Consider the following 24,846-nt stretch of genomic DNA (forward strand, 5'->3'; position numbering starts at 1 on the left):
GGCCGCGCTTCGGGCCGGTGGGGTCAGGCTGCGCCTCCCCGCCGTCGAAACCACGCGGGCCCTGACTCGCCTTGGAGTCTTCAAAAGTGCTTTCGCTTAATCTAAGTGAGCCTGTGTTTGCGTGAAGCTAGGTCGTGTGGAACGGCTCGGCGTTAAACCCGGTCCCGTTAAAGGGGTTTTTACCATTTACTGCCTTTTTTTTTTTTTTTTGATGATACACGTGGCCTAACTAGCTCGCCAGGAGCAAGTGTTTCGGGTGTTTGCACCGAGCTGAGAGCAGTGTCAGGATTTAGTAATCATTAGCCCTTGTCTTCTACTATTATTCCAACCTAAACCTCCCTCTCCCTGTGTTCCCAAACGGCTTCAAGTTGGCTGAAGGGTTTGTGGCTGCTTTCAGCAGTATCAGCCTCACGCTTTTCAAGCGCTGCGCCTGGAAACTGGAAAACTACCCCTCTATGTTGATTAAGTATGTCGGTTTCTTACATCTCACCTGGAATTTACCTGTCAAGAACGCTTGATAATTAGCAAAAACATTTCTTCATGGAAAAAAGGAAACTAGTTGGAATAACTAGCATATAGCCAAAAGCTGCGCTAACTTTGCATGGTAGGCCACCCAGTTGAGGAAGAGAAAAAGATCCTTTGACATTTGAAATAATACATAGTATGAAGGGAGAACACCCCAAACTTTCAGATTATTTGCAGGCCAAGAGTGAATCTCTGAGGAATTCGAAGTGGATTTGAAAAGGAAATGACGTTGAGACTTTTGCAGTCTGTTTTTGAACAGAAATACTGTTAAAATGGATGATTTATTCAATATTTTTTTATTAGGGGTTTCTATTAAATAGCTACAGGAGAAGAGAAGGAAAACATATTTATAGTTATGTTTATATGTCGTATCAATAGGTCCATCCTGTTAAAATTTATCTCGTTCAGACTAATCAAGTTGTTGGCACGAAGCCTGCTCCTGTATCATTGTTTTCAATGACTTCTGTAGACGGAGGATCAATTCTGGACTAATTTGAAAAATTAGTCACTAGTCTGCTTGCTTTTGTGTTGAGCAGTCTCCTTTTCCGACGAGATATGCCTGGCATTTGCTTCTGCTGATAAGAAATGGGTAAATGGGGTGGGAAGATGATGAGCAAACTGAAGACTAATTTACAGGGAAAAGTTAATATTTGCTAATCTGCCAGATACAGTAGGTTATTGTTTCTTGCTACAGTCTGAATGGCAATCAGTGTTTTTCTAAATAATGTCGTTTTCCACAAAATGCAGAATCAGTGTTAATCCATTCAGCATTGCAGTTACATCACCTTACAGGAAGCAAGAACAGTATGTCTCTGTTGTTCTCGAGAACAGTCCGTGTTTGTCAAGTGCAGAAGGAAGTCTCAGACTGAAAGGAGACGGAAGAAGCATGCTATTCCACTTAGCATGACCGACTTGTGAGGCTTGCTTCATTATTAGCACCGTGTCTGTTCCAAATTCAAGTTAGTTTTTCTATTGATTTGGCTGGGAGTGAGGTTGGGTCCTAAACCGGGGAAAAAAAAAATCAAAATGCCGTTGAATAACAAGCACAAACTGCCCATGTTCTTATAAAGTGAAAACATATCTTTTAATCTGTTAACTGTTTGAAGTGAGTGATCAGACATTTAGGAGCTCTTGTGTTTTAATGTTTGATTAGGAGATAATATTCAAAGGATTTTTTAAAAAACAAAATAACACCCCATTTGTTATCAGAAGTACACTTACCTTGTTCACTTGTTTCTCAAGTGCTGTCAAATTAACATCTTTAGCACCAGATGGTTTGCATATAACCACGATTCAGTATCGCCGTGTTCTGGCTCTGTTTTTTCTGATGACAAAAACTTGTAACAAGCAGTTAGCTGTAAATTTGTTGAAATAACGACCCTCTCTTCATTGTATGTTTTTTACAGCTATACATCATTGGCCTCTAGGTTTAACCATAATTATAATTTTAATATCCAAGAATTTGCCAACTTTATTAGTTGCAAATATACATGCAATTTTTGATGAGTGACAAACAGCATATGACAGATGCCACAGGCTTGATTTAGCTACTCAAACTAGTGTAAACAAGATCCAAGACCAAAAAAGGTAGTTCCAATGCATCCTGATTTATAGAGATGAAATCTAAAACGTATGTGCGTTTAACATAACTCTGTCCAAATTATATTTTTCATGTATTATGGCCGTCAGTGTCCAGTAGAGGGAGAAAAATTATTCTAGACTAATCTGCATTTTGAATTTTGTTTATGGTAGTGTTGATGGAATTGTTAGACTAGACTAAAATACATCGCTACAGATACTGGGTTTAAAATGGATGCTAAATTTCATCCATACTTTAAGGCCCTCTTATTTAACTACAGGATAATATATAGGAATGAGAGATTGGAGATACACTGTAAACTCTTCAGTGATAAGCAGGACAAAGACGTTTGCAGGAGTAAAGTCCAGTAGGCTTCAATTATGGGTCTAAAAAAAAAAAAAGAATGTAAAGAAATTTGCAGATACAAATATCCAAATGAGATATTGAAAGTACATAAACTAATGCAATTTCTGTAAGCTTTAGACCAGAACTCTCACAAGCAGCAGCAATGATTAAACTGAAATAAAAAACGTTTCTAAAAATCGTCCTAAAAAGTGGACTAAGTATATCACTGTAGACAATCAGAAGTAGCCTTTATGTTCAACAGAGAGAGGGCAATATTTTGTAATGAGGCAGTCAGCTGTCAATCTTTAAAACGTGGTAAATCTATGATTACACTGAACATTTAAAGCAATATTTAAGTACAAAGGGGCAGGTAAATAGAGACTGGTGGCCATTGTGTAGGGATGCAGCTGATCATGTAACAGGAATAACATGTGGAATCTGCTTACCAAATTATGGCATGGTGCACATAAATGGCAGTCAGCAAAAACTGATGGAGCAATGTGGATACTTCGTTGGGGGTGGATATTTCATCAGTCAGGACTGTCCTTGGAGCCCTTGTCTTGTGAGCATGGTGAAGAGTGTGCGCTGTTCTTGCTTCATACCCTTTTTCCCCACAACAACTCTCATGCTTCTTTCTAAATCTCCTCGTCTAGATCTTCCTCTGCTCCAGCGTCTTTCCCTCCTCTCACTTCTTGTGTTCTTTTAAACTTCCAGAAAAGTCTCCATGCTAACTGCCTCTTCCTTCCAACTTCCACAATCCCCACTTCCCCCATATGAGGGGAGCCTTTTTTGTTTGCATTAATTCCTGCAACCCCCTTGGTTACTTTCATTTGTTTATTTTCAGTGTTGGTAGTTTTGCAGTCTTATCAGGAACCTTGGGACGCTAAATGCTTTTCTTAAAGCTTCAACTCATGCAGCTTCATGACTGTATGGGAATTTCAGCTGGGAAGATATCTACGTTTCTATTAGTCAATAAGCATTCACTGTTGTAGAAGAAAATCTTGATAGCATGAAGCCTAATGAATGGCTCAATAACTAAAAGACAGAAAAAAGTTTACTGCAGTCCCTGAGTATTTTCAGTGTTTTAAGCTACCTGTCCTTGCATGCGGGGGAATAGCTCACAATCTTTTCTACCAGAGAAAGCTCTGGTAGAAAAGATCTTTTCACTTCTCTAAATACCTGGACTCGAGCCTTCGTGATAACTGTTTCTGCTGACCAGCAAGGGGTTTGTAAGGATTTGTGTATGCAGCAGCGATGGCTACAAGCCCAACTCACACCTAAGCTAGCTGCCAGCCAGCAAGCTGAGGAAATGACGGACAGGTGTTTCTAACAGAATAGAGCTCGGTGGACTGAAAAGAAGGTGAACTGGATGTGGAGATACTGCTGTAAGCATCTCAACTACCTATTCTAACGCTAACGAGGGGCATGATTGTAGGCTGAGCTCAGAGAAGTGACCGCAGCATAAATATAGCCTAAAAGTTACATACTAAGCAACTTTCAATTTTTTGCTTCATGTTGGGTTAGTAAAAAAAAAATCTCCGGTGTAGTTGGGGAATTTTTTCCTAGAACTGAGGGCTCTCGGTTTTTACGTGGAACATGGCTGCCATCTACCGCTGCAGGGGGGATACGTCGGTTTGGTGTCTGTCGGTGGACAGCGCTGGCTGGGAGACCGTTCGGTTTCAATAGCTGCATATGAAACGCTACTGTGATTGGTGGTCCTTCCTGTTTCTGGAATTTACTCAGCTGCCCAGGGGCTGAGGAGGAAACACAGTCGTGTTTGGCAGTTTGGTTTTTTGGGCCCTTCTCTCTTTGCTTGTAAAATAGCTTTCGTTTCTTTAGTTGTTATTCTACCTTGAAATCTTCTGTGCAAATACTTTCACTCGCCTTATTATTTTGCTTCCAACGTCTAAGGATCTTCAAAACCTGAACTCACAAGCTTTTCTGTGGGAAAAAAAACCCAAACCCAAATGTTTTGTGAACTAGTCCTTCTCTCAGGACTTCCTTGTAACCTTTTATCCACTTCTTGATCTTTATGTCTACGAAAATTCTTTTAATCTGTCTTTAAAACAAAGCTGGGCCACTGATAAGAACAGCTTCCTGTTTGCATAACCTCTTTGTGGAATTTCACTCATTACAAAAGATCAACTGGATTTGAAAATGCACTTGATGAAACCTGTCCTATACTCAGATATATCAGTGATAAATTGTCTATAGAGTAACTGGACTTTACACCATCAAGCACGTGACTCCCAAACACCGCCTCACAAAGGGCCGTGTCCACATTTACTTACTGCACCACTGCGGTGGCTGTGTATCTTTTCAAGTGTTGTTATTGACATCCCAGTCACAAAGGGCAATTACTTTAAAAACACTTGCTCAGAAAATTGTCTTGTAACTTGCATTTTGAAAAGACACATTGATTTAAAAAGATTCCATGGAAGCTAAAATTGGCAGAATTTGGCCTGGAGCTGCCAATTTGGTAAGGTACTCCTTTGCCCCAGGGTTAAGAAATCTGATCTCATATGATGTCTGTCAATAAATTAAGCCTATAAATTGCCAGTTGTGAGGCTTTGGGAGCTGATGTGAGAATCCAAAGGATACATTAAATTGAGCTTCACTTGCACTGAATTTGGATTGATTTTATTCTAAAATCCTGGAGGCTGTTTGATAAACATACTTGTTTACATTTTTACCACAAGATCAAAGAATTAGTAGAACTGCCTAATTCAGTGATCTGCATTTGAGTGCCAGTTGAAAAGACATTTGTGTGGCTTTACAATAGATTTTTGTAGTCAAGGTTTAGTTTTAAATATAAGGCTGAGTAGCAGGAGTATGTAACTGTCCTCCAAGCTCCATGACGTAACCTTGATTAAATAATCTAATTCGCCTTTGCTGTACCTTCCTAATGTGTAAAATAATAATTTTGTATTTTTCTCTCTACACACATAGATGGGTCATTATAACTAATTAGGGTAGTCTGTGTCCAACTGGAATGATCTGTGTGTCTGTATTTTAAAGTCCCATATATCACACACAGGATAGAATATAACAAAAGCTGCAGCTGCTGCTGCTCTGCCGAAATATTTATTTTCTAAGTCCAAACCGCTCCCCCCTTCCTTTCAAAGGCAAAATTCCCACTGACTTAAACAGAAGTTGTGACAGGTGTAAGAAAACTTCAGTTCGTTCATAAAAGGACTTCCATAAAGCATAATTGCATCACAAGAAGAATGATAAAATATGCAGATCTATTCAAGGAACTAAGAGAACAGAATAGCTTGGAAGGGCTTTTTAAAAGGAAAAATGACAGGTAACATACATACTTATAGTATGCCTGAAACATCTCACGTATTCAAGCTGATGCACACACAATCAGCTGATGTACGTCTTGGATGCCTTTGAAGTTTGGAAGTGATGTCCTTGTCACCAGAAGGCAATTTTGCAGAATTGTTTATCATGAGAAACGGCCAGCGCGTGGTCAGAGGCCTGGTCTGGGCCAGATGACCTTTAATTACAACTCACGCTGGGGTATGTACGAAAGCCCAATGGTATCAAGTGATAAATTTCTCAGTAGGCCCTCCTAAGCTTACAGGTTTCCTCTGAAGAGGTCAGAGGACAAGGCCGCACTGGAGGGATATGCCACAGAAGCCCAAGGCTGCAGCTACCACCTCAGCAGAGTCAGTCAGAGCGGGACCCGGCAGCCGCTGGGGGTGGCTGGCGCAGTGAGGCAGAGCGGGACGGCCACCCAGGGCCAGCAGCAGTCCTCCTGGAGCCCGGGGGGGCCTCGGAGATGGCAGCGGTGCCCTCTCCAGCCGGGCCCGCCGGTGCAGCCCAGGGGGACGGGGCTGACGCGGCCTGCCACGCTGACAGCCACCCAGGCCGCCCTCTGCCATCGCCAAAGATGGCGGCGCCGCAGCTTCAGCACCACCCGGCGGGCGGGGCGCTTCCGGCGGGGCCGTGCGTGCGGCGGGGGCGCGGCGGCTCCTTCCGCGCCTCGGCCCAGGCCCAGGCCCGGGCGGGGGCCATGGGCACGGCGGGCGGCGGCGCCCTGCGGCTGCCCGGGCTGCACGGCTACGCGGCGGAGTTCTCGCCTTACTGGCCGGGGCGTGTGGCCTGCGCCGCCGCGCAGTACTATGGCATCGCAGGTGCGGGCGGGGGGGGGGTGTGGGTGGGTGGGTAACCGTTAACGTACGTTCCCGGTGGCGGCTTCTCACGGGGGCTCGCTCGTGGCTGGAAATCCGGGTGTTCGGAACGACAGTCGATGTCTGTAAAAGCATTTTGGGATTTCCCTTTCCGTTGCTTTTGTTTTGCCGGGGTACAACGTCTATTTTCTGTGACCGGGCTGGGGTTGGTATCGGAGCGGATTGCAAGCCTGGTGCTTGCCTCTGAGGTCCCCAGCCTGCCGGGTTCGCCGGATGACGGAAATACAAACCCGCTGTTTTGGTGGTGTTTTTCACAAGACCCTCTCAGAGGAGTACTAATTTTATGGGGTCGAGAATAGATATAGTAGTAGAGACATACACAACGTGAATGAAATGTCTGAAAAGATTTTCTCCTTAAAATTTTAACTGTTCTAGTCTCAGTCACCGAGTGTCCCGACAGGCCCTGGCGACTCCACGGTCCCGCTGAAGAGGCAAGCTGAGCTTTTCTCAGCATCGGGACCTTTTTCATTTCCAGTGGGAGTATTGCTCCTGAAAGCATTCATTTTAAATAAAGTTTCTAAATGTGGAATTACTTTGACAATATCCCAGTCATATGGTGTCCTGGTTTCGGCAGGGATAGAGTTAATTTCCTTTCTAGTAGCTGGTACAGTGTTTTGGATTTAGGATGAGAACAAAGTTGATAACACACCGGTGTTTTAGTTGTTGCTAGGTAATGCTTACACTAGCCAAGGACTTTTCAGCTTCCCATGCTCTACTGACTGAGGAGGCTGGAGGTGCACAAGAAGCTGGGAGGGGGCACAGCCAAACTGGCCAAAGGGACATTCCATACCATGTGACGTCATGCTCAGTACATAAACTGGGAAAAGCTGGCCGGGGGGGCCGCTGCTCGGGGACTGGCTGGGCATCGGTCAGCGGGTGGTGAGCAATTGTGCTGTGCATCACTTGTTTTGTGTATTATTATTATTATTATCATATTATTATTATCATTTTATTTCAATTATTAAACTGTTTTTATCTCAACCCACGAGTCTTTCTAACTTGTGCTCTTCCAATTCTCTCCCCCATCCCACCGGGTGGGGGGGAGTGAGCGAGCGGCTGCGTGGTGCTTAATTGCTGACTGAGATTAAACCACGACATATGGGAAAGCAGTACCCATGTGTGTTTTCTCAGAACTGAATTGTTTCATTTCTGGTGAGCTGTGTTTGCATTACTAGATTCAGGAGGAAAAAAAGCGTTATGTCTGCTGTGTTATCAAAAAGATAAAAAGGAACCCTGTGCTGGTATGTCTGTAAGGTGAGGGTCATGGGGAAAATGCACTTTTATGCTTTATAAGTGAGTTGTTTCTTTTCCAACCTCAGCTACAGGTATACTGGAGTAAAAAAAAATCAAAAAATAATTTGATGTAAATGAATTACTGTTTTAGAGAACATGAGACAACAAGATGTTTATTTATGCAACTAAATTATTTGGCCTCTTAAAGTTCAGATGCCCTTTGAATTTGCACACTGGAGGTACTTCAGAACCACAGTAGTTTCCTTTGGCATGGGGGAACTAGTTGTGATGTTTTGTTTTATTTTCCTGGTTTAGGTTGTGGAACTCTGGCAGTGCTGGAACAAAATGAAGCTGGGATAGTTCTGCTCAGGAGGTAACACAGGCTTATGTTTTATTTTTGCAAAAGAAAAACTTATTATGTACCTGTGAGTACAAGACACAACCCAAATATTTTGGATTATTGTTAGTGATAAAAAGTATTGTATCTGTGCTATAGTATCTACTGAATACATGTCTTTGTGTTTACATACAAATGAATGCATTTGTATTTACATACAAATGATAGGTTTATATTGCATAGATTTTATTATAGGAAGTAATCTGGATTGCACCCTTTCTGTAGTGTAAACCATTTTATAGAAAACTGACAATGTAAATTAAAAGCAGCCTCTCTGCCCTAGCTTGAAATTAAAAGTTTTAGTTTTTTAGGAACAGTGCATTGCCACCTAAATTTATGCCCTTATAATTGACTTACACTGAAAATAGGGCAGGAAGCTGCGTAAAGTCATGGAGGTCCTTCCTAGGAGATCCAATATTCTAAGGGTCTGAGAGGAGTTTGATTTGTCTTCTGGATGGGAGAAGGAGAAAGGTTAGGAAGGAGAGGGTTTAATACTTAACCATCATTGACTTACTTTTTTTTTTAAAGAAAGTTTTGAAACAGCAATTGTTTAGATTAAGAAGCCTGAAATAGAAATGCTTAACAAATAGTTAATCCTATTCAGAGAAAGTGTTTTTAATTCATAATTGTTAAGGCAAGACTCGTTGAAGATGTTCAACACAGATGTTAGTTCTGCTAAGTGCTCTGGTTTAGTACTGTTCATTTTTATGTTTCCAGTTACTCCACTTATTTTGTGGTAGAAAGTCCTGTAACTTTCTGAGCCATAAGCTGTGTCATTTTCTCTATCAAAACGTTCTGTGTGCATGCCTTTCCTTCATCATTACTGCAGGGTGCCATGAAGTTTAACCTGAGCTTAGCTGAACCTTCAGTGAAAAGGGGGTAAATAAATTCATATCTACCATCAGATAACAGCACGGTCATCGATAGTTGTTGCAGAGCAACTAATATATGGTATCAGATCCCGTATGAGGAATTGTTGGTGTGTTGAAAGCCCTTTTAAGGGAGCGTAGAGATCTTTAATGTGTTCATGACTGTCTTTCTGTTGTTTTTTCACTGTGACTCAGCTTCCTAATGGTGGTGTGAATTGGATAGAGCTCTCCCAACACAAACAGTTTTATTTCTTTGTTTACTACAGTTGTTACAGACAAAGAGCTCCTACCTCTGTAGCAACATCCTGGAGAAACCGTAGATCAGGCTGAGACATGTGGTACCTCTGTCTCTCTTTGCCTGGCAAGTTTAAGACTGAAATCAGATTTCGTTCTCTGTGTGTGGAAGGTGCTTGGCTCATTTATGCTTTAACTTAATCAACCTATTCTGGCATACAGTTGTAAAAGTTGCCATTATAACAAGTTACTTGTAAGGAGATTTACAGGAAACTCAAATATATAAAAATGCGTTTAGCATGGTAAATAGGGTGATTTAAAGAAATACTGTCTTTGCATGTAACTAGTCCAGACTTCTATGTCATGCTTTCTCATGGACAAATATCTTCATTGTTCCGATTTAGTTTTGACTGGAATGATGGTCTGTTTGATGTGACCTGGAGTGAGAATAATGAACATGTGTTGATCACTTCTAGCGGAGATGGATCTCTGCAAATCTGGGATACAGCTAAAACCAAAGGTCCACTGCAAGTCTATAAAGAGCACACTCAGGAGGTAAACCAGGCAACTTGAAAAATGTAATGGATGATCTAATGTTTGAATTATTAAAGGATTTATTTGTGGACTTTTTCAAAAGTGGGTTTTGTTGTCAAAAATTTTTTAACTTTGTTTGGGTCCGTGGTTTGAATTCATAACAACATTATTTTGAATATAAAGTGAATTACCTGTTGTACATATTTGTATGTACATTCATACGCTCTAGTAGGTGCCGCTTAATTACATAAATCTAATATATTCAGAAATAGTGTTTGTGGTTTCTTATAGGCTAAGTAATCATTGTGTTGTATGGAAGTACTGCAGTCATTCCGTAATTTTTAGAGAGCATTATTGGATAGGTCTAAATCAGACAGCTGATGTATATAGCAGTGTTATCCTTGAGGTATAGAGTGATACACATTATGCAGATCCTTAGGACTTCTGTTGTACCTGGGAACTGCTTATCCTTTTTCCATCCTAGCATCTGTGAGATCCTACTCAAATAACAGTAATCAAATATTGGGACAGCATGTATTTTTTTAGCCTTGGTTTCATACTATTGCATTTGATTTTCTTAAAATCTCAGTTTCTTTATGCAGTGCAATATGGGTAGAGAAAAATGCTATACTAATGTTCACAAATGTATTTGCATATTTTTAAGGACATTTATGCTTTAGTGTATTTGTCTTCCCCCAAGTGATTTTTCTACCCTTTTTTTTTTTTTTCATGCTTTCCTTCTAACTCTCCACTCATTTCTGTCAAGTCTTTGAACTTTAGATGCAATCAGTTTTAGCCTGGATTAGTGACGCATCTAAATGACATAAACCTAGTGGATATGTAGTCAATAAAAAAATGATGGAGGAAATCCAGTTTTGTATTCACAAAGACCTCAAGATTTTTTCAGATATGAAGCACAAAGCTAAAAGCTGAGTGACGGCAGTTATATGACAGTCTGTCTTCTGTACCTTATTTCTTTGTAATTTTGCTACTTTGGTTTAATACATATACTATGTAAATAAAGAATTTTGAGAGATGAGTTTGTAGTTGCGATCAGGATTTTATGATAGTGTTCAAAGGCTGATGGTAGTAACAGAAAGATGTAGGCAAAGCATAATACCAATTTTTTTTTTTTTGTCTCTATCGTTTTCTCATTGAAATTCTGTCCATAAGTTTATTTTGGTTCTGCTACACCATCTGTTGTTTGTGAAGTAAACATTTCTGTGTCCAAGTCTTAGTTTAGCAGGTAGCATGGGGAGGTCGATGCATTCAACCATGAGTTAGAAAGACAGTATAGGAAACACAGTCTGAGTGTGTATTGTGAGATACAAGGTTTGTATTGATTCTTTATAAACATGCATTAAGAGGATAGATCTCAGAGGGAATATATCTAATAGTTTGTGGTAAAAACTGGCAGGCAGTGCTCTTTAAAAAGATTGACTACCTTCCTAATCCTTAATCCCTGTCTGACATTTCTAATGACAATTTTGTCACTGCATTTTATAAAGTTTCTAATGCAAGATTGACAGGGATCTGTTTCTTGTTTTCTAAATGAGATCATTATCCCTCCTCAAAAAGAATGTGCATTTTTAATTTAAAAGCGCATCTTTATTATCAAAGGACAATGAGTTTTATTCCAGCACTAACCAACTGCTGAATCTCATGAATAAATTAGTCTAATTTACTTCGGTTTTGATGAAGTCTCACTGGAATGTGAGACAATAGAATGCTTGAATTAAATTTGTCCTGTAAAGTGAGCCTGAACATTTATTTTAAACTATTTTTTATGTTTTTATATCTTTTTTTCATCATCTTTTCATCTTGCCTGAGGCATTTCTTGCTGCTGTTTAGGTATAAACTAGTTATATATAACTATATATATATATATATATATAAAAAAAAATATATATATTTTTATATATATAAATATATAATGTATTTTATGATTGAAGATAAAGCACTAGAAGATTAATAACTAAGGTTTATGCTGTGTTATTAGTCTTTCCCAGTTGCTCAACACAGCTTCTATTGAAGAGTCTGTAAATTTATGTTGGATGATAGCATGAAAAGGAAAGAATGAAAGTGAACCTTACTTTGTTCTCCACACCTTCTTCTTTTCATTCTCTTCCCATTACCTGGCCCTGTCACATGCCAAACGGAAAATAGCTCTTGCTTTTCCTGAGCCTGTTGTCTGTTCTGTTTGCAGTTCTTGCCCGAAGGAGAATTTGCTCAGGTCCCATTGCCGCCGATGCAGCTGCAGAGTGCTGGGCAGTCCCAACCATGTCTGCCATATGTACGCAGATCTGTGTCACAACATGTGTTCAACAGATCTATGTGCTGATAGCTTGCGAGTGAGCTGTAAGCCATATGTGCGCTTTGCCTTATCTGTGCGGTAGATCTGATACATCCCAAATATGTGGGGCTAGGTGAATTGTGTGACACAGGTGCATATTTCTCAGAGTCGTATTTCTTTCTGGAAAATCTTGGACATGAATATGAAAGCCAAAAGCTTCAACTGAGCTGACTTTATAGAGCTGTTGTGTGAAAGAGGCATACTATGTAGTGACACATTTGGGGGCATTTCCAAACAGCAACAGCTTAGGAGTTTAACACAGGCCATGACACAGATTCAGGGGGAAGGAGAGAGGCTAATGTTTGTGAGGAGCTCGGGAGCCACTTCGGAGAACCGGGATGTCTTCCATTCTTAAAATATTTGTTACTATTTTAATAGGAGGAGCCAGGTTGAAAGGGAGGGTGTTTTAATGAGCCGGTAGTTACTGGTAGTTAGCTGACAAAAGTAGAAAAGCCAAGAGGTAAAGGCATGGTTTGGAAAAAGAAACAAAAGAATTACCTGTCAGTTTGTTATTTGTTTTTTGTCAAGTACTGTCTGAGTGTCTTGTACGTTTTGGTTAAAAGCTCCTCAAGGAAGGGAGTTAGCACAAAATGGTGCCAGAGCAATATGTCTTTCAGTATATGGGAAGCAGGACATTGTAAAATAAAAAAGGAAAGTTGGAGATAAGGCACTTTGTTTTTCTGTGGGCAGTGGTTGCCTTCCACTTACGGGAAATAAGCAAATAGATGAAAAACAGTTAATTTAACCTGGATCTAGCATAGACTGAAATATTTCTTAGGAAGGAAAATTCTCAGAAGTAGCTAAATGATACCTTGATTTCCTTTCTCATAAAGGACACTTTCCATAGAAGACTTTGGCTTTTGCTGGATTTTTTTCCAGTCCAGCTTCTCTGCTTTTTTGTCTGGTGACACAGGTCCAAACATTTTCACTTTCAAAACAGGGTTGCTGTCATTTAATGCACAATTCCATCTATCCAAGACAAACACAGCATCTAGTATGTTGACTTGCAGATTAGATCCAGTGCTGTGCTAGAACTAGATTGTCCCAACTGGAGTACAAATCCTTGGTGGGTAGTGGCCCGACTGTTGAGAGCAGTGCTACCTACTACTGGTAGGTAGTGGCCACGTTTCAGAGAAGTGTCATGGAAGGTCTGATTGGGTCAGGAGGTGAAGCAAATAAACTGTTTCAGCTAATATTTATCCGCCTTAGCACTGAAATGGTTCATGTCCACTGCAGCTTATTGAGCCATTTTGGTGTGAGATCAGACTAGATAGAATAGAATACACCTTCCATCATGTACATGAAGATACGGTGCATTTGAAGATGGAAGTTGTATATGTTCTTGAGACTTTCAGATTTGAAGTAGTTTGAAGAACTACCTCAGAGCATTTGTTTTCGCTGAGGCAGCAGAGCTGAAAAATCAGCAGTGAAAGATGGAGTTAAGGTATCCTCTGTCAAGGCGTGGGACCAATGTTAGAATAAACTGTCAGAGAAGAGGGAGCTTATTTCAACTGCACAGTGAAAAGCAATTTCTTAATAGCTGAAATGATTAGTCATGAGGGAAGTTGAGTTTTTAATTTTATTTTATTTATTTAAGGATATGAATGGTAAAAAAAGAGTGTCATAGAACCTGGAAAAGATGAAAATGAGTATTTTATGGCATGTATTTCTTATGAGAATTAGATATAATAAAAAAGTATTTATTGTTAGTCAGCTAAAACCTCAAAGTCAGCTCTGAAGAGAGATGGCATTTACATTGCTAGCAATTAGAAACTGTACATATTTGAATAAAATTGGACCAGAGATAAGAAATCAATTTGAATTATGGCTTTTTACAGTGGTAGAAACTTCTAGTCATGGTGGGTCTATGTGGATTTTGTTACAACTTTTTTTCCCCCCTCCATTTTCGCCCATCTTTACTTTTTTGGATACTTTTCTGAGCCTATATGTACCTTTAATGACAGACTGAGATGTTAAATTTAATTTTTGTTCAGGTAAATGGCATTGTTGGCAACTTTGTGGTGCTTGACTGGTGTGGTTTTTTAGCTGATTATGATACAGTCTGCAAATCCAAGTCTATTTCGTGAAACTTTGGTGAACTAGAGTCTCAAACTTGTATTCTAATGCTCTTTCTAAACTAGGCTGTTATATCATTTATAGGCATATAGTGTTGACTGGAGCCAAACTAGAGGAGAGCAGCTAGTGGTGTCTGGTTCATGGGATCAAACAGCCAAGCTGGTATGTTCACCTTCAGCAGAAAACCAAAAATGTGATTTGTTTTGGATCTGATAGTTCTTTGTGTTAAGAAACAGCATTGATTCACTTTTCCTCTTTATTTGTACATTGAGGCTGAAATTCTGTTTTAACTGAGGTGTTGCTTTATCCCTCAGTTGATATCAGTTTAAGTATACAAATGCTTTTCTTGATACATGGTAAAAAGAATTTCATTTAGTCCTTTCTGTATGTATAAAGCTTTTTTTATGTATGAAACCCTTTCTTACTGAATGTGTACCTCAACAGTTTTCCTTTTACTTTATTCAGTGGGATCCAGCTGTGGGGAAGTCATTATGCACTTTTAAAGGCCACGAAGGGGTCATTTACAGCACTATATGGTCTCCACACATCCCAGGTTGTTTTGCATCTGCCTCAGGTAAATATGATGGTAAAGGGGTTCTCACAACAAAAAAACCTTGTATGTTACTGGATTAGTTCAGTACTTCATCCAGCAGATGGTGGTGTGTGTCATACATAAAAATGGAAGAAGGAAAGATAAACGTATTGCTGCAGCTGGATTGGTAGGTTCTGTTATGATCTGTAAATCATCCTCTTGGCCATTTAAACAGGGATCAGCAGTTTTCTAGCAGTCACTTCAGTGACTTTGTGGCAATTTTTTCTGTTATTTTATGTAGCTCTCTTCCATTCACCTCACTCTTATTATTGACCACTAAATCATGTTACATGCCTTATTTTGTGTTCTGGCTTACATTTTTGTTCAAGTTATCTCAAGTGTCAGTAGCCTGTTAACTCTGTGAGAAACATAGTCCCCATTGAACTGTTTTAAGTACTGCTGGAGACCTCTGTGCTTTGTTCTTTGGGAAAGGTAATCATCAATTTTACTTCTGCTTTGGCCACTGCTATGAATCTTGCTGGTCAATACAATCATAACTGAGTTGGGTGTACCTAGAGGCAAAGAGACTGTATGGTGAGGTATGTTCTAAACACTGCTCCTGCTCCAGAGGCACAAGGAGAGCTCTGGAGTGAGACCTGGAGCCTAACTGCTGACTAACTGGGTGAGGCATGCTGTGAGCCACGGAATTTGCTTGGGCAAAGGGGCAGTAAGACACTGCCTTAATGCAAATATTGGTAGGTTAACTCCAGCAGCTTAAATTTCTCTGATTTCAAGTCTGTTGGACTTCTGTACTGATTTAAATAGAAATTGTTTAGCTCTTATATCAAGAGGGTAAGCAAGTATAAATATGTTTTCCTGTTACTGAAGTAAAAGAGAGACAGTGAGTACACACAGATACTGGTCTTCCCTATTCCTTGGGAATTTTGATGAAAAAGTGCACATGGCTTTCATAAAATTTCAGTCTGGCTATTTCCATCTGACTCTGCTTGCAGAGTTGAGCTAGAATGTCTAACAAGTTACATGTATTTGTTCTAACATAGTAGTGCTTGGAAGCCAGGTGCTGGTGCACAGATATTTCCAACTTATTTGAAGATTCATTGAGGTAACACTTAGTGAGGTACCTATCTAATAGGATGTGCAGAAACTTACAGGATTGAGCCCTGTACGCTGTATGAACAGTTCCACTGAAATGCAGCTATATAGTACAAAATACTAGCTAAGTACCATTTGGTGAAAGGTAAGTGGAGAAAACAGTGCTTAGTGTTTTTTGCAAATTCTAGGGGATGTTTTCTCTTTAAAGTCCTGCTCAGAAGCCTCCCCTCCACAGTAGTCTTACTCATACAAAATTTCTGACATTCTAGATGAACGAAAGGGCTTTACGGATCCAGCTAGTTATTTCAGATTTGATTCTCTAGGCTGTGAAGCCAAACTCTCTTCTAATACATTGCCACTTGAACAATTTTGGGAAACATTGATTGTTAGATGCTGTATGTGGTGGTACATAAATTGGGTACAGCAACATACAATTGATCTGCTCTTTGAGTGACTCAGTGGGTGCAGCTGTTGGAATTTTTGACTAAAACACTAAAGAGTTCCTATTCTTTTGTGAATTTTACTTTGACTCTTGAAAGGGACTAATATATACTGCTGGAGCCTGAAGCTAATTGCAGTCAGTTTTCACCGATTGATGACTCTATAGTAGTTTATAGGAAAAAACCAAGCACAAAAGACACAATATTTTTCTTCTGTAAGTACTACTCAGGTGTGAAATAAAAATCTTAGTGTAATGCTAGGTGTAAAATCATTAGGTAAGGGAAAATGAAGTCTTCAGAATGATGGTGAACTTTCTTATGGTTTCCAAAATAAAACATCTGGTGTGCTTCTAAATGAAATAACTTCAAACCAAAGATCTTGCATAGAAATCATGACATGCTGATGTGGAAAAGGTTTCTTTGTTTGCTTTTGGTTTTAGTTTACATTGGAGTTTTCCTGTGGTTTGATTAGATTACTTCACTACAGAAAATACATATTGGGATTGTATATATTTTTATATATATATATATGTTGTATATATATTAAAAATACATATTTTGTATGTATATATTTTCTATATATATATTTGTGTATATATATAAAAATACATTTTTCTTTGGTCAGTAAGACCGTGAGTAGTAGAAGTACTCATGACCCTCTAGCTCTGGGTATAAATGCCATTTCCTTGTTGTAAGAAAGGCATTTCAGACAGTTTATGTTCAGAGAGTTTACTTCACTGTTTAGTGTTTAATGGCATTCTACTCTGTCAGTCAAGATACATGATGGAAGTCAAGTGGAACTGTTCAGGAGGCTGGACCTCCTCATTTGAAACTTGCTATGATCCACACACTTTATAAGGATGACAGAAAATTATGGGACAGAAAGCTTAATTTCACTGATGACCGATCTTCTATTGAGCTGAAGTTGGGGCTGGAGGAAAACTGCAATCTCAACATGGTAGCACTGTGTTGAATTTACAGCTGTTCCCTTCTTTGATACACTTGCTGGAAGGGTTGACCTGAAGTTTTGTAGTCTCTTCTTTTGCAACTTTGGGTTGTCCTGAAAATCAGTAACTGAAAATGTGTCTGGAGGGAAACTTTTTGTACTTCCTTTCATCTCCCTTGTTTTTTAACTTTTTAAAACAATATCTTTTTGAAGGGTCCTGAAACATTCCCTTTTTGAAGGAGGCTACGCTGCTTTAGGATTGTAGTGTGTGTGTGTGTTCTTTCCCTCTCTTGCCCCTCCTGTCCCCTTTCTCTCATCCCGCCTCACACATACCTACTCACAACCACATACTTACTCATATCTTGATAGTATAAAGTCTTAGCAGGTCAGAGCAGAAATGAACTGTTTCATGTTGCAGCATCTTCAATTTTGTATGTGTTAGTAAAGTAAGTTAGGTATGTTAGCCACAGATTAGAAAAAATGTTGATCTTGAAATGCTTCCAATTTAACTAAATTTAAGTAAAGCAATGCACTTTTTTTTTTTTAAGAAAATAAGAGGAAAGGAGGTTTAGGAACTTTACCTTTTGCATGCCTCACCCCTGCCCTTTTTCTGCCTTTATTTGAATCCACATAGATGCCAGCAGAAGTTTAATTTCCACTTAACTAATTAGTTCATGAACACTGAAAACGGAAAACCAAACACAACTGCAAGCCACAGTAAAATAGCTGCTCAGAAGGACCATTATGTGCCTAGACAACTTTTGCCTGAAGCTAATAAGGATAAATCTTTGCTTTTGGAATATGACTTTTTCTCAAACTATTATGAGACTAGAAGAAGAATACAAGTGAAGAAAATGAGAAACATAAGACTGCAATATAAAGCAGTTGAAAAAGAATTTGATGCTAAGTGTGGTTATTTTGCTTCATTAGGTCTCTGATCTGAATACATACAGGAAAACTAAGTTTGTCTGCAGTGGACAATAAAATGCAATTGAATCACAGAAGATAAATATGTCTGATGCTTCAGTTAAATTAGCTTTTAATTCAGCATCTAATACACTTCCATTTAACATTTACAAGGATGTGTGAGGTACTTTACAATGCTGTTGTCTTCATGTACAATCATTTGTACTCTCAAAAAGCAAGTAAATGGCTTATCTTTTTTTGTTTGAAATTGTGAGTTAATAGTAGCAGAACAAACCGTTAATTCTGTATGTGTAAGTAACTGCTGTTGTGGTGTCAGTAACAATTTCTGAGCTGATAAGATAAGCAGGATGTTCAGGTGTATGTGCGGCACCAAACTAGAGCCCTGGTAAATGTCTGCCTTGCACTGAAAAAACAGTGATGTGGAAAATGTCATTAAAGAAGTGACATAAATGTTTAACAGTATCTTCATGGCTAAAAGGGTTTAATGAGTCATTGTGTCATTTGCCCAGAAGGTCTGTCTCTCTTTCTTTCTTTCTTTTCTTTTTTTTTTTTTTTCCCCCCCAGAGAGCAAATTGGTGAGAAGCATGTAAAGAAAGTGCCAAATGCACACAACATTAGTATATAGTCAAATGTAAATCGGTTCTACTAAATGATTCTCTATAACTGCAGAGCAATAGGCCTTGCTCGGTCCTGTGGTTTATAAAGAAAGCATCCTTTATAGTATCAACTGGTTTTATTGCCCTTTAAATTTAACAGTGGGAAGTAATTAATGAGTACCATTTTACCCTTATCTGCATAACTGTAGTATTCTTCGGTACAGATATGACACTGGCAAATGAAAATATGAATGTTTTGGATTTGACAAAGCCCAGATTCAGAATGACTGCTACCTTTTATCTTAACTACTGGGACCTCAGTTCTAATGCTGCATTTGTTTTTAAATCATTACTACACTCCTTAAGTTTACTGGTCAGGGCAGATACATAGTTTTCATAACATCTTAAACAAATCCTGAATATGGGAAAGAAGTGTTTCTTAAATCTGCAAGATAATGTCTGTATTCATCAGTATTTAGATCAATTAATTGTATTCTTTGCTCAAAGATTTACTTTTCAGGCTGAAAGCCCAGGGTGAAAAATTTTCTCATACCACAACAAGGTGTGATCATTTCTGAGAAATTTTTACTATGTTGACAAAAGTGTTGGGGAACTGTAGCTTTGCTGGTTTACAAATGAACTTGTAAATCCAGCCTCCACTCTTTGTAAGCCCTTGCATTCAGTGCTAGACTTTAAGGTTAAAATTAAAGAACATTGTTTATCTCATATTCTGTTTTATTGCCAGCCCTGGCAGAGTGAGTTGCCTTTTAAAACGTTTGTCTTCTTGCTGACTTGTCTCTTAGTGACAAATGCGTGTAGTTAAGGGATTGTCAAGCTGTAGTTTTATAAATCAGGCTGGCATGTAGTCTTGGCACACCTTTCTGTGTTTGGGATCCAAATTGTGAAAGAAAACTAAAAATGAACAAATAATTTTGCATGAAATAATGAGCTGGGGAAGGTGTACATCTACTAAGAGGATGGTTACTGAATTGGTTGGAAAGGAATAGCTGTGAGTGCAGCTCCTCAATAAAGAGGTGTTTTCCACGTGTAAGTTCCTGGACCAAATTTGGGGTTGCAGGTCTTTGACTTCAGCTTTCTGAAGCTTCAGCTTACATTCCTGCTTCAGAAGTAGCACAGGGCAAAACAAGGGAGCTGTTGGGGAGTGGGGCTCGCAGACAAGTAATTCCAAAGATGTTTGTGTTTGTTCAGGTTCCTAAAAAACTGAAGGAAATAATCTTCTGTTCTGCTATGACAGTGGTTTGTCATGAGTTCCAAAACACTTTACTAGAGGTTTATATTCCATTAGTTTGTGTGTGGTGTGGGTCCACTCTTTGGTTCTTATGAGTTCTTTCCTGGGTATTTGCTTGTTGAATGTGCTAGAAGAAATGCCATCATGAACAAGGTGCAAGGCTTTGCAAAACTTGGTCATTTTTGGAATCCCAATCCTCGAGTGATAAAAAATAAGAGGCTTCCATTTACTGCATGGTATCTTGTACAAATCGAGCATCTAGAGAGCAAACTGACTACGGAGTTGCTGCGTTTTGTTGCAGTTTAGCTAAAATGCTGTTTATGCTAGAAACTATTAAAATATAATTTACTTGCTTACTTTGTTGTGTCAAATCTATGTAATGAAGCGAGGTGGGTGTTTTCGTTTGCAATCTATTGTTTCAAGACATACCAGCACAGTATTGAATTCATCTGAGTCTTGTGCCTGTTAAGCTTTACTAAATCAACCTCTAGTGTGCAAGCTGAAATATTTCTCAGGAAATGAGTTTGGCCCTCAATTTATAGTACGTGCTAACCATAATAAAGTATTGTATGCAGCACATGCTAGAATATAAAGCACTTTCAGGTTATAATATTTTATATTAGAATCTCATATTGTAAAATAATCATTTAGAAGAAAACAGTAACAGTTTTTTTACAGTGAATTAATATGTTTTGGGTCATTTGGATTAGAGTTAGGTATCTAGCCAATATTGCTATTTGCTGAAGAATGGTTTAATAAGTCATAAGTTAGGTCAATTTTGAAATAAAAATTTTGTCTCAAGATTTATGTTTAATTGTCTTGGAAAACACTGAAATAAAAGTTTTCACTGTGTTTGTTTTTTTTTTAAGAGTTTACTCTTTTCAGAAAAAGATTCTGTTGAAGCCTTCTCCGAAATAACTTAAAGCTCTTCTGATTTTTAGCTTTACAGCATTTTGTATCAGACCGAAAAATTACCAGTTGCAAAGTACGTTTCCACTGGTAATTATGCTTACTTGGTATCTAGGTTGTGCTACGTGGAAATAGATTTTGTGCATTCAGTAGAGTCCTGTTGGATGATTTAAATAAAGCTTCTATTTGTGTCACTCTATTGCTGTCTCTTTGCGTGGAATCTCATGAGCTTTATTAATCCTGTTCTAGGTTTGCTTATACTGTCTATGATAGAAATTGGCAGCATGGTTGTTTTAACATGCCTAAAAAGTTTGGGTTTGAGAGTCATGAGATGTGGGATCTGCTCTTTATTCTTCCACAGATTTTCTATTTGATTCTGGCTAAATAATTCAATCTGGTTTAGTATTTAAAAAATACATATAAGTAAGCAAGTAATGTTAACTTGTAATCATTCAATGGCCCTGCAGAAGTACTTACTTTAATTGAGATTTCTTTGATATTACACCATATATGCCAATACTTGTGGTTTTTATGCTGAATTCTTTTCCTACAGTAAATTAAAGATATATTATTTGGGTTTTTTTCTCTTTATGGGAGAACAGTGTCAGAAGATCAGATTTCTTGCTTTAGAACTTAAATCAGATTCTTTTTTTTAAGTAAAACTTTAAGCTAACAGTACTTTGGTTCTTGAAAAACGTTGTATCTGTCCTGGTTAGAATCCTTTTTGCCTTCAGATACTGTTTAAGGTTTCTTGGGCTTTTATTAATCTCCCAAATACCTAGCTATTTTTTATAGTTAATGTACCTCTGCACTGTCTGGCAATGATTGCTTAGCTGGTTGTTGTCACAGGACTTAGGAGATTATGATTTATGGATTTGGGTAAACTACATCTGTGAGTAAAAAGGCAGTATAAAACCTACATGAAATTTAAATCTTAAATAAACTGTATCTTTTCACTATCATACATTGTAATTCACATTAGCAGTCTTTATCCCATGTACGGGGGTGATGTAGATTAGCAAGTCTTTCAAAATTTTTGAATAGATGAGTATATATTGTGTAGTTCTATTGATTCGTCCAAGATTTCACAAATATTCATTAAAATGAAAGAAAGCAAGTACAATACACAAACAAATCTGGAATCATAATTATCTAACAGACCAGCAAAAATCTGTTGCCATAGAGAAATTGCTTCTTACAAAAATAGAAATATTTTGTGGGGGAAATGTTGGCCACTTTTGTGGTTGCTTATTTTGGGATGCCAACTGGAAATGGCTGTTAGTGTATATGATTGTACTAGGTGTGCTTTACTTGTACTTTCTATTGTAATTATCCTACTTCTGCTTTACCATATGGAAGAAATGCGTCCTTTGTAATACAGATTTGAAGGAATCATCATGGAAATGTGGAAATTCCAAAATTTTTAACAGCAATTTTTGTTGAAATGTAAAAAAATATATATATTGTGAGGTCATGGAAAGATGTTTGAGATAAAAAAAAAAAAGTTTGTTAAAATGTGTGATGTGTCAGGATTACACTGTTTATCAGCTTTTTTATTTTATTAATCTGATTCTTCCACTTATAGCTTAAATGGAAAAATTGGATTTGCCTTTGGCTTTAATTCAGTCTATTCTATTCACAGGAAGGTTCACTTGCATGTTATTTTACTCCGTTAAAAACATTTCACAAATAGTGCCAGCCAGAATTAATAACAGCTAAGTCTAGCATTTTCAAAGACATTAAAAAAAAAGGAAAATAACTCTTTTTCTCATGCATCAGCATTTTCTATTAAAAAAGAAAATTGGGGCAATTGTATATTTGGTGTCAAAATTGCTATTGGCTGAGTAACTTACTTTTCCAAATGTTTTTGGCTCTCATAATGCTACTGTGGCCCATCTCTGTAGCAGTTCATTCTAGTTCACCTGGATTTATATATTTATCTGCTTGGGAAAAATGATCCTGTCTGTAGTGAAATATGTGTTTCCCCTTCAAATCTATGTTATCTGATGAAATTAAAATAAAAGCTTTTTAAGAAGTCCATTATAATATCTCTGAAAGACTTAAGACTCAAACCGAAATCTGTCCTCTGCAGGCAAGCAGATTAGCAAGACTAATGGTGGGTGGATGGGCATACTACCTTTTTTTTTGCCAAGACCCTGCTGGTCATGTTTCTTCCTCTCCATATGTTGCCCTCTTTTTATAAGCACTGTAGTGGTGTCTGGGGCTTCGGCTGACTGCAGGGTGTCATTGTCAGGAGTGCTGTATGTATACTGAGCAGCAGTCTCGCTCTTGACCATATTGAAATAGGTGAGGGGAGTGAAAACCGTGAGAAATCATGTGTTGTTCCCACCTTACAGGTAGGGAATTTATCCACCAAGAGTACAGTATCTCTCACAATCATGGAGTCTGAGGAAAAGCCAACCAACTGTCAGAGCAAAGCTTCCTTTGATCTGTGTAGTACAACAGTCATAAGGCCAGTCTTGTATCATGTAGTGGAACCAAGCTCTCTCTAATTTCCTTTTTGTATTCAAACTTTCCAAAGTCTCTTGCAAAGTCTACAGGGCCTGGTAGTTCCTGTAATAGCAATATTGTTGTTGTGGCTCTAGGGATGGTTTTGTTTGAATTGTAGCCAGTTTCTTGAAAAGAGCTATGATTTTGTGTGCCCAGCTGTATATTTTAAGGCCAGTGACCAACTGGGCACTAAAACCATCAAAATGCTTGTATCCAAACAGCATAAAAATCATAATTATTGATGATAACCAATTTGAGGATTTCCAGAAGTGTTTCTGGTAAAGAAACATTAGCAATTTCTTCAGTAGCAAGGTAAAACAGTGTTTTTTTAATTAAGGTAGTATTGATCCATGATTTCTACAGAAAGCATGGGTGTTTGGATACAGCTTCTAGTGATTTCATTTGTCTCTTGAACGAACACAGGCATAATCATGAATTCTAATTAATTTTCTCTCTCTGTAAACAAATGAGCTGGAGAATCCATTTTTGCTGATACAAAACTAAACATTCAGGGTTAATGAGTGAATCGCTATTAAAAAAATTGAAAAGCATGGTTGTCTTGTCAGCTGATGCAGTTTTCCATGTCTTTGTAAGCCATTAGGAACTGAATTTGTAAGAAGGGTATACACAAATGCTAAAGATCTTCAGGGGTAGAAGGCAATTTATTGCCAGAGGTAGAGAGAGGGGCTCAGGTGATTCACAGCTCTTAAGTTAAGCTGGACTCCCTTCATTGCTCTCTGAAGGCCCCTGTGTGTATGTGCGTGCACATGTGCAGGTGTGTGTATGTGCTCCAAGGTTAAAGCAGACAATGCCTTTAATATGTGTAACAGTTACAGCAGAATGACTTTATCTTCTGATATTTCAATAAACGAGAGTAACTGTGCAGGTTTTGCACATGATGAGTACAGGTAATGCGTCTTAAATTTTCCTTTCATTGAAAGAATCTGGAGATAGGTTGCATTTTAAATAGTGTTCGCTTTTCTGTACGCCAAAAGCATGTCTAGGTACTTTTTCTCAGCTGGCTTGCAGAGAAAGCTTTTTCATGATTCTGGTCTTCTAAGTCCATTTTTAAATGGACCTTAAGCTCCTACTTTAATTAAATGTTATTTAAGTATTTCACCCCATCTCCTTTTAATAAAATCAGAGTTTGAAAAATAATGAAAGTGTTAGTAATAAAATGAAGTTGTTGGTTTTTTTTTCTAATGAAAGAGCAATAGTAAGTTCTGATCCTTTTGTGCATCAGTCTGACGTATGTGTCTATAATGTGCTTGCTTTATTT

At 38.4% G+C, this 24,846-nt stretch overlaps 1 protein-coding gene and 1 long non-coding RNA gene across 3 annotated transcripts in view; one reads left to right on the plus strand and one right to left on the minus strand.

Moving 5' to 3' along the window:
* Nucleotides 1–814: 814 nt before the first annotated feature.
* LOC143158134 (uncharacterized) lies at nt 815–6,756 on the minus strand. Its single transcript, XR_012994918.1, has 3 exons — nt 6,639–6,756; nt 1,747–2,490; nt 815–1,525 (listed from the first exon to the last, which is right to left on the minus strand). It is a non-coding gene; the product is annotated as an uncharacterized LOC143158134 (long non-coding RNA).
* Nucleotides 6,465–24,846, plus strand: part of PEX7 (peroxisomal biogenesis factor 7) — a 49,562-nt gene continuing 31,180 nt past the window's right edge. For both annotated transcript variants that reach the window (XM_076333684.1, XM_076333685.1), the window contains exons 1-5: nt 6,465–6,591; nt 8,197–8,254; nt 9,786–9,936; nt 14,429–14,506; nt 14,810–14,918. In XM_076333684.1, coding sequence (XP_076189799.1) covers nt 6,471–6,591; nt 8,197–8,254; nt 9,786–9,936; nt 14,429–14,506; nt 14,810–14,918 — 517 coding nt within the window. In that variant the 5' untranslated portion in view covers nt 6,465–6,470. The remainder of the gene's footprint in view (nt 6,592–8,196; nt 8,255–9,785; nt 9,937–14,428; nt 14,507–14,809; nt 14,919–24,846) is intronic.

This window comes from Aptenodytes patagonicus, chromosome 3 (assembly GCF_965638725.1).
Source record: "Aptenodytes patagonicus chromosome 3, bAptPat1.pri.cur, whole genome shotgun sequence".
NCBI lineage: Eukaryota > Metazoa > Chordata > Aves > Sphenisciformes > Spheniscidae > Aptenodytes > Aptenodytes patagonicus.